Source organism: Poecilia mexicana, unplaced genomic scaffold (assembly GCF_051168715.1).
Source record: "Poecilia mexicana isolate PSO_F unplaced genomic scaffold, ASM5116871v1 scaffold_7, whole genome shotgun sequence".
NCBI classification, from domain to species: Eukaryota; Metazoa; Chordata; class Actinopteri; order Cyprinodontiformes; family Poeciliidae; genus Poecilia; species Poecilia mexicana.
Genome location: NW_028263376.1, coordinates 30,268,193 through 30,280,016, shown reverse-complemented (window position 1 = coordinate 30,280,016; position 11,824 = coordinate 30,268,193). Strand labels below are relative to the sequence as shown.

Sequence of the window (11,824 nt, the reverse complement as noted above, 5' to 3'; positions counted from 1 at the left end):
TCAGTCTGTAGGCAGGACTTCATGTTTTTGCTCACACTTATCCCCCATCCCCTCCCAAAAAAAGACATTCAAAGCCCCTATTTTATTGGCATCTGGTAGAAAGGATCAAGAAATAAGTTACACAATGAATAAGTTATTTATTTCATTAAATAGACCACAAAACAATATTACAATCTGCAGCCTTTCAAGGGCCTGAATCCATGTTGAACCTTTATAAGAACTTCATGAAGTCGGTGTAACAAAGGTTGTAAACATGAGTCTGAACTTCAGCAGTGTAAACGTAACTGGATTTCATCCACAAATCTCTGTAAAAATAAATCCAACACGGACAGTTACCATGCCAACTGAACCAATGCTGACAAAAAATGTACATGTGGGAATAAATTATCATAAATGTGAGATCTGATTCGAGCTAAGTAGGCCTCCTTTGTCTGGAAAAATTAAATAATAGGCAGAAGACCTAAAGGGGATTAGGATATATAAAAAAAAAACTAAGTGAAGCGATTCCTTGATTATATTTCATTTGAACTTTAGGTGTGGGTTTAAGTATTCAGATGTCTAATTATGTCTTTTAATATAATACGTTCTAGTTGGAGTGTGTGCGACAAAAATTCAAAAAGTTGAAAATTTGAAATGGGCAAATTGATCAAATCAAAACCTGAAAATTATGAAAGAAAACACTTTAAGGTCTCTTCTGATAATGGGATGTGTTCACCAAACATACCCTTCACTGTCACACTTAGCATCAGTCCAAATGTTTAAAATGATCTGAAAATATTACATCTGTGAGTATAAAACAACAACAACTTGTGCAATCAGAACAAAGGCACAAGCCCAGCTTGTACCTTTAATTATGTGCTCTCTTTTAAGGAAAACAGTATTGGTTCAGGATGGTTTTAGTGACATTAGCACAACTTTCCAATAAGCACTACTCAGTAATTACACATTTTAAAAAAAACTGCAGGACACGTATATCTCAATAAAGTAGAATATCAGTTTAAAAAAGGTAATCTAACCGTCGTTACACATAGCGATGTATTTGAAATGTTTTCTTTTTATTATTTTGATCATTCTGGCTTAGTTAATTAAAACCTCTAATCATGAACAGAAACAACAGAAATATATCAATCTGTGGGTAATAACTACGAGTTTTGTTTATTTAAACTGAACTAACTAAAAAAATAACAAAAAAACCCCAGATGACTTTGTAATTAATTGAGAAATACTTCTCAGTGAAAAATGTTAAATGAGGTAAGTGTGTTTCCTCCACTGCTAGAGAAATACTGAGTGCCGTACTTTATTGTTGTAGGGTTGAACAGTAAAAATGTCTCTTAAAAATACTGACCGGTAGGAAATTCAGTCAAAAACAAATCACAGTGAAACCACACATAATAAAACCACACAAAATAAAATAAACGAGTGACGGATAACATACATACAGCAGTGTATCATGTACACAACAACGATGTGGGTTAGGCATGGGTCAGTGCTGGTATCAAGGAATAGCTTGGTTTAAAACCGCTAACGCTAGAAGTTTCTGTCGCACCGTTCCTGTGACTTAAAGTCCTTTTAATGAGAATGAAGAGAAATACTGGACGGGTCATGTTCTCCTGCTGCTTGTTGATATGCACGACCAGTCGGCTGACTGGACGAAGGCCGCTTTTTTTTTGTTTTGTTTTTTTCTCATCTTCAATTCAAAAGCTGCTTTTTAAATTAAGTGGGTTTGCACTGAATTACACCTAACTTGTATTCTTGGCTGTTATTTTCCACATCACACCTTGATTGTAACATTTTGCAAATCAGTATTTTTTAAATTTATTCAGAGCACACAATCAGTTTGCTACTCCATAAAGAATGGCAAAAACGTATTATACTCTCCATAAGAAGCTCTTAAAACCTTTTTTCCTTATTAATACCATGATACTGTTTTATTTTTTTGTCTTTAACTAAAAATTATGCCATAAGACAGTTTTACTGGCCCATGCCTAATGTCAGTCACTTGCTTTGCATTTACTCGTTGGGAGGATGTCTATCTTTTCTGCCACACACATCCCGTCCTGTTGGGCTCGCTCAGGAGCCTTCCCCGCCTCTCGGCGTGAGCGTGCCGCCCCGGCGGCAGCAGGATGTAGTGTGTGGCGCTGGCCTGTTTGCCGTCCTTCAAAATGGGAACGATGCAGGGAGAAAACTGTGCCGCTGGCGGGGCCCTTTCACTCTGCTGCCTCTGTACGGTCTTGCTCACATAATTTGGATTAGCAGCGAAACTCTGCGTGACGGGCATCACGCCGTTGATGTAAATCGGGAGGCTTTTGGGGCTCGGGGTGCGTGGCGGGCAGGGCGGCACCAAGGGGACGCGTGGGGGGATCTTGGGGGGCTTTTCGTCGTCGTTGTCGCTCGCTGGCTTTGAGGAAGCAGAGGGTTTGGGCGGGATGGGGATGCGAGGAGGGATTCGAGGTTTTTCGGGGAGGACGGGCGGACAACTCGTATGGGCATCAGAAGGAAGACCCGAACAGGAAAATCGGTTTCTGGAGGACGGCTGCGCTTGGTCTGACAGTTTGCCTCCAACAGAAGACTCCTCGTGCTGGTTGTCTCTTTTCTCGTGAGCAAACTGATCAAAGTTTGCTGCAATTCTGCTTCCTCTGCCCAGCGGTCTGTCCTCTCTGCTTGGCCAGGAGAAAGCGATGGAGTCGGATCCAGCAGGCCTGATCGCCAGTGAGCCCCCCTGGTAGGCAAAATTCACCTGACCACAGTTTTTGTTGCTGCTTCTGGTTATCGCCTTTGAGCAGCTTTTGGGCAGGAGGCGCTGGCGGTCGCTGGTAAAGAATTCGACCTCACTGTCTGCAGCTTCATCTGACATAAAGTCCTCAGGGTCAGGCAAAGGAGGGAGGGGTTTGGCCTCTTTCTGGCGGCCTCTTCTCTGGGACGAAGGGACCACCTGGTCTCCCTCGCAGGGATGCAGAATGTTACCCGACGTTAGCCGGTAAGCATCGGAGTAGAAAGCAGGAAACCGGGCGGCTGTGGAAGGAAAGACACACAAAGCATTAAACCAAATTAAACCCCCAAACTACCCTTTAATTAAGAACTTCTCTAGCTGATAGGAAGTGTTTGTTATCACTGTTTCTTCCTGCAGAGGAGAAAGAAAAAACATCTCAGAGGAAGAAACATGGAAAAACAACCCACGGTGAAAACAGATAGTGGACAGGAAGCAATTGTGAAAACACCCGCCTAACGTATCGCCTTCTTCGTCAAACATCAGCCAAAACACCCTGATTAACACAGGAACTGTCACAATCTGCAAAACAGGCCACAATCTTAACTAAGCTTCCCATAACCGTCTCGGTGGAAACATCCAACGTGTCCCAGACTGCCGGAACAGCTGGTGACCCAGGAGCGATATCGTCCCCTCCTGTCCCTACTCTGACATGAAACTCAGCTCCGTGATGCCCGACTCATTCACTCCTTCTGAGACGTTTTGTGGGACAATTAAGGTTTAACTAAGGAATATAATCTCTGATGCTAATGAAAGAAAACAATACATGTATTTAGCACTAAATACATGTATTAACGTGTATTTAATGTTAATACATTAAATACATGTTAATACATGTATTTAATGTACATGTATTACATTACATGTACATTAATGTAATTAATGTACATTACATGAAAACTGAAAAACATTCAGTTGTTCACACTATGAACTGGGATTTAAGTGGAAAAATCCCAGTTGTGCAGTTGTTACTGCAATATGTGCAGTAACAACTGCACATATTTATTGTGAAGTAACAATTGCAAAGAATCTAATGTTAAGTTACGATAATCTATGCAAAAAAATATATATATACTTATTAACTCATGTGGTTGAGAGCGTATGAAAGACTCACAATGAATATAACACAATAATGTAAAAAAAATTGGAGAAATTAATCTTTTAATTTTATTGTGTTTAAAGAGTGTGAAAAAAAATCCCACATAAAGAAAATAATTGCTTTCAACAAATATCACCTTTGCTACATTTATTGGTTTCCCAAACAAAACAAGTGAACACATCTAGGTGATATTCAGAGTGTGTCAGACAACGATGTCCAAACATTTGCACTGTGGGATAAAACTGATAAGTTAAATGTACGAAGGGAAAATCTATTTTTTATCCACAAAAATAAAGTAAAATAATTTTTAAAATGAAATACTTTAATAAGACAAAGCAGGGAAAAATTAACTATTGCAGGTTTAGAAAAGGGTCTCAGATATTAAAATTAATAATAATAATTTTTTTAAAAAAAGGTAAACCATTTCTTTTCTTTTCATTTTAAATGTATTTAATTTATTACCAGCAACAAAAAAGTGAACTTTCTTCAAATAGCTTTGCTGCATTCAGTCTAACTTAGTGATCGCTGTGCCCAACTCCGTTTTTGAGTAAGAAAAAGTCAGGATCTCTACATGTTGGAATCTGGATGTTTGTATCTCTACCTAAAAACATGGCAAATAAATTAAAAATACTTTGTCATTAAAAAAAAATGTACAAAATGTTTTGATCTGCATTAACCTCGTTTGCTGGAGCGCCCAAGCTAAGTTGTTCCAAAAAGCCCCCAAGTCACACTTTGGATTAATAATTAGGTATTCCTAGAACCTAGGACTTTTCAACTACAGCGGTATAAATATAATGCTAAACAGAAGTCCATCTCTAAATCCCACAAAGGTTGTATTTTTATTCAGATTTTCAGTGTGAGGTGATGCTACTGCAAGAAAAGATTAGCTCACGTTGAGGCTTTTCACACTGGGTGTTCCAGTAAAAGTGGCGGGCACGGCAACCCGTGGCATCTTCCTCGGTTACTGTTCAGCAAGTTAAAAATAACAGTAATATCTGACTCACGGTTAAACTCCCTGGCCGTTTGTTGCTGCTGAAGCCCTGTCAGGTTGTGGTCCATGTCAGCGCTCAGGCCGAAGCACACTCTGCAAAGCAAAACAGATTCATGTGTGAGTGTGTGAGCAATTCCTGCATGTAACCCGCTGTCAATCAGTTATTATGTGCTGAGTGACAACAAATATGCATGTAACAGAAAATGTGTTCCACATACTTGTTATTACAGGTTAGGTGAATCCTTTAAACATGTTTTATGTTACTGTGTTACATTGCTTTCAGCCATGTTGCTTATTTCCTCTGTACAGCACTTACAGAGAAACCTGATTTAGGGTTTGGGGTTTTTGGGGGTCTTTCCAAACAAAGCACATAAACATACCTTCTTTTTTTTTTTTTCATTTTTCTGTAATATTTAATCAACATTTGTTTACCCGTGCAGTTCTTGGTGTCCCCAGTAGTTACTTTGACTTCCATCCATGATGCGGCAGAAAGGATGTTCCTAATATTCAAGAAGGTCTGAAAGGCATTGATGCGAAGCTCCGACGCCAGTCAGATCCATCAAACCCATCGCAGGTTCATTTTAGGCAGCAGCCGCAGCAACAAGCTGGTGGGAACACACACAGACGCACTTGTTACAGAAGCTGAATTAAAAAAAAAAAATTCAGAAATAAAATAAACACTCTTTCATGTTTGGCTTGTGGGCATTATCTTTGCTTTGGTTTAAACAGGATTTACTGGTGTAAAAAGGCTCATAGCAAAGCTACCTGAACTGGGTGTACAGTTCAAGTCTTCCACCCTGAGCAACACGCCCGGCAATTAAAAGAGTCATCATGTTATCTGATTAAATACTTTAAGAGAAGTGGGAACATTAGATCATAATCATAAAAGCCTTTAGCAGTAAATAAGTACTGACTCGATGGCAGCTGTGCAGGAAGCTGTGAGTGTTTTTAAACGAGGTAGTGTACAGCGCTGCCAAAGCGTTTTAAACCACGGCTTTTCTTTGAAATTTACTTTCTTGTAATATTTCAACGGTCTTCATCAATGTACTATATTTTTTGCTGCCATTTTGTTTATTTTCTAATTTTCTGTTGAGTCCTAATCATAACAGTACATATTTTTAAGAAATATTACACAGGTTCAACTGAAAAATAGCACACGTTAGCAACTTTAATAGTTTGTTTTAGTTGTTTCAACACAGCAACGATTAAGTTAATCTTAAACCAGTCAGTTTAAATAACGACAACACAGTTAAGCGTAATGTGAAAAAAACTAAAAAGCTTAATTACGTTTAACCAGGAGTAGTTCTATTTAATTTTTGTCAAATTACAGCCAAAAACATAAATTTATTGGTGTCGATTGATTGATTTTTGTGTCATCAACACACCAGACAGGTCGAAAATAAAGAGTTTGAAGCAATGCTATGTCATACAACAATCTCCTAAGCTTTAGACATTTCACAACAAACTGTTCAGTCCATCATTTGACAACAGAACAAATACGGCACAACTGCAACATGGCCAGCTGGGAAACATATGGTAAATCTCTGGAGGAGCTGCAGAGATACACTGCTCAGCTGGTAGAATCTGTTGACAGGACAAATATTCACTCTGCCTGCCACAAATCTGTAACAGTGGCAAGGAGAGCGTCACTAGTGAATGAAAGCTAAAAGAAAAGAGTTGAATTTGTAGATTGCCACAGTTTATGTTTATTTTTAGCTCGTAGATGTGCAAAGCTGGCTTTTATTTGTAAAAAAAAAAACAAAAAAAACATGACAGCCTTTTCCATCCGCTTTCCATGTACTTTCCAAGAAAAGCACATGGGAAGTTTGGTGTTGTAAAGACAAAATTAAAAACTTTCTAAATGTGTGGGAATCTTTAGACGTCACGGCAAAAGGACACATTCAGGAATTTGTTGCGACATCAAACGTGAGTAAATCGTGTTTACTTTCAGTACTGCACGGAATGTGCTTGGAAAATTCGAAAAGCAGACAAGCGTAGGAGAAAATAAAAGCAAGCTGTTTGTTTTGTGTCGACTCCACACTCGGTATATCTTACGTCAGAGACGTGCAGCTTAACACAAACACACACACACACACGCGCGCACACACACACGTACACACTAAAAAAACTAAGAGAATAAAAAAAAAACTTTGAAAGCTTTGCAGAGATAATAGTGAACTATTCATCATGTCATGTTTAAAAAGATAACAGGAAAGTCTGGCTCTTTGTGCAGCACTGTAGATCTGTACGCACAAATACAATCCCTCTTTTTTTCTGGCACAAGACACATTAAAACATGCTGTACTTGTGACCAATTTTATGGAAACGTCTAAGAAAAAAAAAAACTGGCAACAGCCTAGTAAATGACTTCAGTCTACTGTAGCAGCTGCTGAACAGTATGTTTCGCTTTGTACTCTCAGGCTGTTGCACAACCTCGGGTCAGATGTGTGTGAGGGAGGGGGAGGCGGCTCTCCTCACTCTCCTTCCTCTCTCCCCCTCTCTCTCTTTGACCATGAAACATGGCAGTATCCGCCTGCTCAACAGGGGCTAATTGTACAGCATTCCTCTGATCCGGAACCACAAACACAAGCAAAGTACAGTGATAAAACAGAAAACTCAGTTTGATCCCAGGAAGACAATGGGTCTTATTTGGTTGTTTATCAAATCAGTCCAGGAAAAAGCATCCAAGTCAAAGTACTTTTACATCTTTTATATCCCACCAGTAGTTATTTTCATATTAATGGAAATATCTAATCCCTCTTGATGTCAAAAACATTGAAAATTTACACTTAATGCGCTATCAGCTGCAGTAAAAGGAGCATTTCACATTAAAATGAAGCTATTCATTAATCCCACCTGACGGGAGGTCAACACCTTAACCATCGCATCGTCCTTTAAGTCTCACAGTCCCGCTTTGTTTCAAGGCCCGCGTCAGACGTATGAGAACTGAAGTGGGAAGCAAACCATTCGAAGCACGCCAAGTTAACCCCACACAGACCAAACAAAACATTGGCTCATCTGTGTGTTTGAATATTAATATCGTTCCTAAACCAACCCGTCTGTGGCGTCATTTCCACCCGAGAGCCTCGGCGATGGAAGGCGCTGAACAATTAGGAATTCTGTGGGCAATTACTCAGCATCCATGAATGGAAGCACTCTCAGCCGTGAATGGGCCTTTGTGCAACCCCGGCCCAGAGTCGGCCAAGCCTGAAAATACAAGTGAACTCTCCCATGAGGTTAGGACGAGAGATGCGCCATGGAGACGGGCCGGCGTGGCCGAAGCATGAGCCTGCGCCGCGCATGGTGAATGTGCATGTTGGCACATGGCAAAGGACGAGGCGCAAGCTGGAGGAAGCAGTTTGTTTTAGGTCGCGCAGGAGCTTGATGTGCTGTCCTTGGCGAGCACCAACCTCACATTTGTCAGGCTATTCACCGGTCAGACGGGTATGGATGAGCCTATTGTTGCAGTGTGTTTGCACAAACGATGTGCTTTAAATCCACAAATTCATCAGTGTGTAGTGAGGGCTTACCAACTAGCATGAAGTTTTCATAGCCACAACAACAATAACAAAAAATAAATAAATAATGTTCTCCTTTGGAGCCTCACCCACAGCATGATGCTGCCACCGCCATGTTTCACCATGGGGATGGTGTGTCACAACGCTGTAAAAATAAATAAATAAATAATAATAATAAAAAAGCGTCTCTAATTTACGGTAAAATACCTTAGAATTTACCTGTGACTTATATAGTAAGATTCAGAATTTTACCATATTTATACGGTGAAATTCTGGTAGCCACAGCTGACAGGATTTTAGAGACATTTTTATTTTACAGTGAATGTGCATTGTTGCTTTTCTGCCACATGCACAGTGATTTTGCCTGTGTTAACTTAAATTAATTTTTCATCTGACCAGAGCTCCTTCATTCACATGATAAAAATTTAAGAAAAATCTAATTTTTTATTTTTTTTTTACCAAGGAAATCAGATTTAAATGCCTATTAAAAACTAGAGTTGGTTTTATTAAAGTTTAAATAAATAAATGTAGCAGACTCCCAACGTTATTCTAAACATATAAGTTTAGGTCACATCCTGTAAAGGTTCTATGTCCAAACCAATCACCAAAACATAAGTTTTAAAGTGACAATGGTCGGTACAGTGCGTAGCAGAGGATTAATATTACTCTCACCACACACAGACCTCTAAATAAAACTAATATTCTGATCCATCTACTGCATATGACACAACTTTACTTTCAGTTTACGCACACACAAAAATGTAGAAGGTTCAGCCCAAGTGTGTCATGGAGTTTTAAGGCACATGAATGAATTCTGGAACCTGATTACCCATTCATTGTAAACCATAAAAAGTGTGGACACGCCTATGAGGCCGTTCATAAAGTCATGTACGCAGAAAACAGGTCATAAAATGAGCAGCCCTGTTTTCCTTTTTAAAAAGATTTTATGAAGATCGATCCAGTGAATATTACAATTTACAGCAAACGTGTATTAAACAATATACTATAGTTGTATAACTATTGTTATTAAATTGTGGTATAATACCAGTCGGTATAGGTAATTCAGGATTAATTATTTCTAAATTGGACTGGATTAAATGAATTTATGTAGTTGGACAACAGTCAACCAGGAACAGTGCTGATGGCCACCTAAGCTCTGTTTTTTTATGCAGTTTGTTCATTAACCAGGCCAACAGCTATTAGCAATCCAGGCTAATTTCAATCTGTTTTTCAGCAAATCGTACTTTGACACTGTGGCATGATGATTGCTGAAGAAAGTTCAGCAGTCGGTAAAGTAAAAATCATAAGAAGTGCAAAACAACTACTTACTGCAGCCAGCCATCGTTTTACATTCAAGGCAGCCATGTTGGCTTTTGCAATGAGGGTTGGTGATAAAATTGTCTTTATATACCGTATATTTTTTTATTAATAAGGAGCTTTTATTTGTTTTTCTAACTTCAGACATGGAAATTTAAACCTACGAGTCAATACGAAAAAGCGTAATTTAACAAAGTTGGTCAACTAACCAGGTAGTACCAAAGGATAAGAATGTTTCTATAGGTAGGTAGGCATTTAGGTAGAGATTTTTTCTACGAAACTTAACTTAAAAACATTTTTGAAAAACGTAATGTGTATCAATGAGATAGGGTATGTGATTGTAACGTGACAAAATGTAAAACTGTATCTGAACAGTTTATCTGAATAGTTTTTCACAGCTATATTACATAGTAAATATATCATTATGGGTTTGCAAGGCATTTCGGGTCTCTTCAGCGCCCTCTGTCGGGCCCAAATGGAACTGGTTGCCTTTCAAATCTGTCAGTAATCCAGTAGCGGGACAGCAGGACAGCTGAGAGTCCCTCTGGACAAATAACCTAATCTATGTGGGTTAGTAGCGTTTTAGACCCATTAAAAAGAGCATAATTTAAACTTCAGCTTTAAATAAAGGCTCTAAACCCATTAAAAACTATTTCTGAACAGAGGATGTTTTCTAAATTAAATTCCCGTGAGCAAAGGGGCTCCCTAAATTCACAGCGTAAACTAGTTCAAGAAGACAACGTGTTCTTTTATATTATACACAAGCCTGTGTAATTTCCAGTCACTCTTTTATTCACAATTTTCAGCCCCAGTTTATCAGCGGTAAAGCACTCGGCAAAAACTGAAAACTCTTACCAGAAATAAATTCCTACTGTCTCCATGACGTAAACGCGTCTTGATCGGTCCTTGCTTCTCCAGGGCGTTCGGATCCAAAAGTGTAGCTGTGGTGAGCCGGAGTCCCATCAGAACCGAGCCATGTGCAACATCCTTCCTCTGTCAACAAGGCAGGGAGGTAAAATCGATTTGGTCAGAGTGACGCAGTTTTCCATAACTCCTTATAAATGGATCCAACACCCTGTGAGCGTTTCTATAACTCCACCCACTGCTGCCTTAAAGGGGAAAAATCTCCCTGAACATGAAACATTCCACCATTCATAAAAAAAATAAAAAATAAAACAAAAACACCAGATCAAAATGAAAAACATTTGCTCAGCGGGATTCTTTAAAAATGCCAAATTTTTAATGGGTTTTCATTTATTCGTATTCAAAGAAGCATCTTGGTTAAAACCTATATTTTTATATTTAATTAATGGGACAGAGGAACACCTAGCAACAGCAGCAGCAGCACATAACTGTGAAGCAAGCAGAGAAGCTTTATTATTTGTGTATTTGTTTACAAATAAGAGTTCATGAAAAATGCATTTTTATATATATTTTTTTAACAATATAAACTATTTTGTAAGACTGTTCTTCTGGGGGAAAGACAGGTATAGGTCTTCTGGGGGAAAGACTTTAACAGCTTTCCACATCTGGAGAATAACATTTATTCCCAATCTAATTTGTAAAGTGACTCAATCTGTGTCAGATTGTTTTCAGATTGTCTGTGAACATTCATTTTTAATTCTTGCAACAGATTGTCAACTGAATTTGGGGTAGACTTTGACTAGGCCATTCTAATACGAGAACATGCTTTGAACTAATCTTACATTGTAGCTGTGGGTGTTTGATTTTATTTGTAAACAGCAAATACAATCCAGTCAAGTTCCTTGCAGGATTGCCCTGCTTGTAGCTCCATCCAGGCCTCCCATCAACTCTGGCCAGAATTGAAATTTTACCTTCTTTTTTCTTAAACACAGCTCACGTTTTTTGTCGATTCTTGCCTTTGTCAAACTGTCCAGCAATCAAACAGAACCCTGGCCTCATCTGTCAGCTCATTCCCCTCTCTTCCTCCCGACAGCCGGCGGTTGTTCAGCAACTGAGCTGTCTGCTCACAGAAGAAGGTCGAAGGTTGTGGTCTGAAACCCACTCAGACATCTGAGGAGCCTGATTTTTTTCCTGCCCGCCTCCTCCGGCTTGTCAAACCCCAACCGTATAACGATCAGACCGCAGAGAACAGGCAAAGAGAGGGAGTG

The 11,824-nt window shown here is 39.2% G+C and overlaps 1 protein-coding gene across 1 annotated transcript; it reads right to left on the bottom strand.

Annotated features, from left to right (window-relative positions):
- Positions 1-117: 117 nt before the first annotated feature.
- errfi1b (ERBB receptor feedback inhibitor 1b) lies at positions 118-11,128 on the bottom strand. Its single transcript, XM_014983253.2, has 4 exons — positions 10,548-11,128; positions 5,290-5,462; positions 4,871-4,950; positions 118-3,012 (listed from the first exon to the last, which is right to left on the bottom strand). The coding sequence occupies exons 2-4, from the start codon at positions 5,334-5,336 to the stop codon at positions 2,030-2,032; spliced, it is 1,110 nt and encodes a 369-aa protein (XP_014838739.1). The 5' UTR covers positions 5,337-5,462; positions 10,548-11,128; the 3' UTR covers positions 118-2,029.
- Between the last annotated feature and the right edge of the window lie 696 nt (positions 11,129-11,824).

What these genes read in the sequence shown, in the direction of transcription:
- errfi1b (XM_014983253.2), bottom strand. Translation starts at nt 5,336, where the DNA reads ATGGATGGAAGTCAAAGTAACTACTGGGGACACCAAGAACTGCACGG. An exon ending in GGACACCAAGAACTGCACGG is followed by an intron (nt 4,951 to 5,289) that starts GTAAACAAATGT and finishes TTTGCTTTGCAG; the next exon opens with AGTGTGCTTCGGCCTGAGCG. An exon ending in AACGGCCAGGGAGTTTAACC is followed by an intron (nt 3,013 to 4,870) that starts GTGAGTCAGATA and finishes TTCCTTCCACAG; the next exon opens with CCGCCCGGTTTCCTGCTTTC.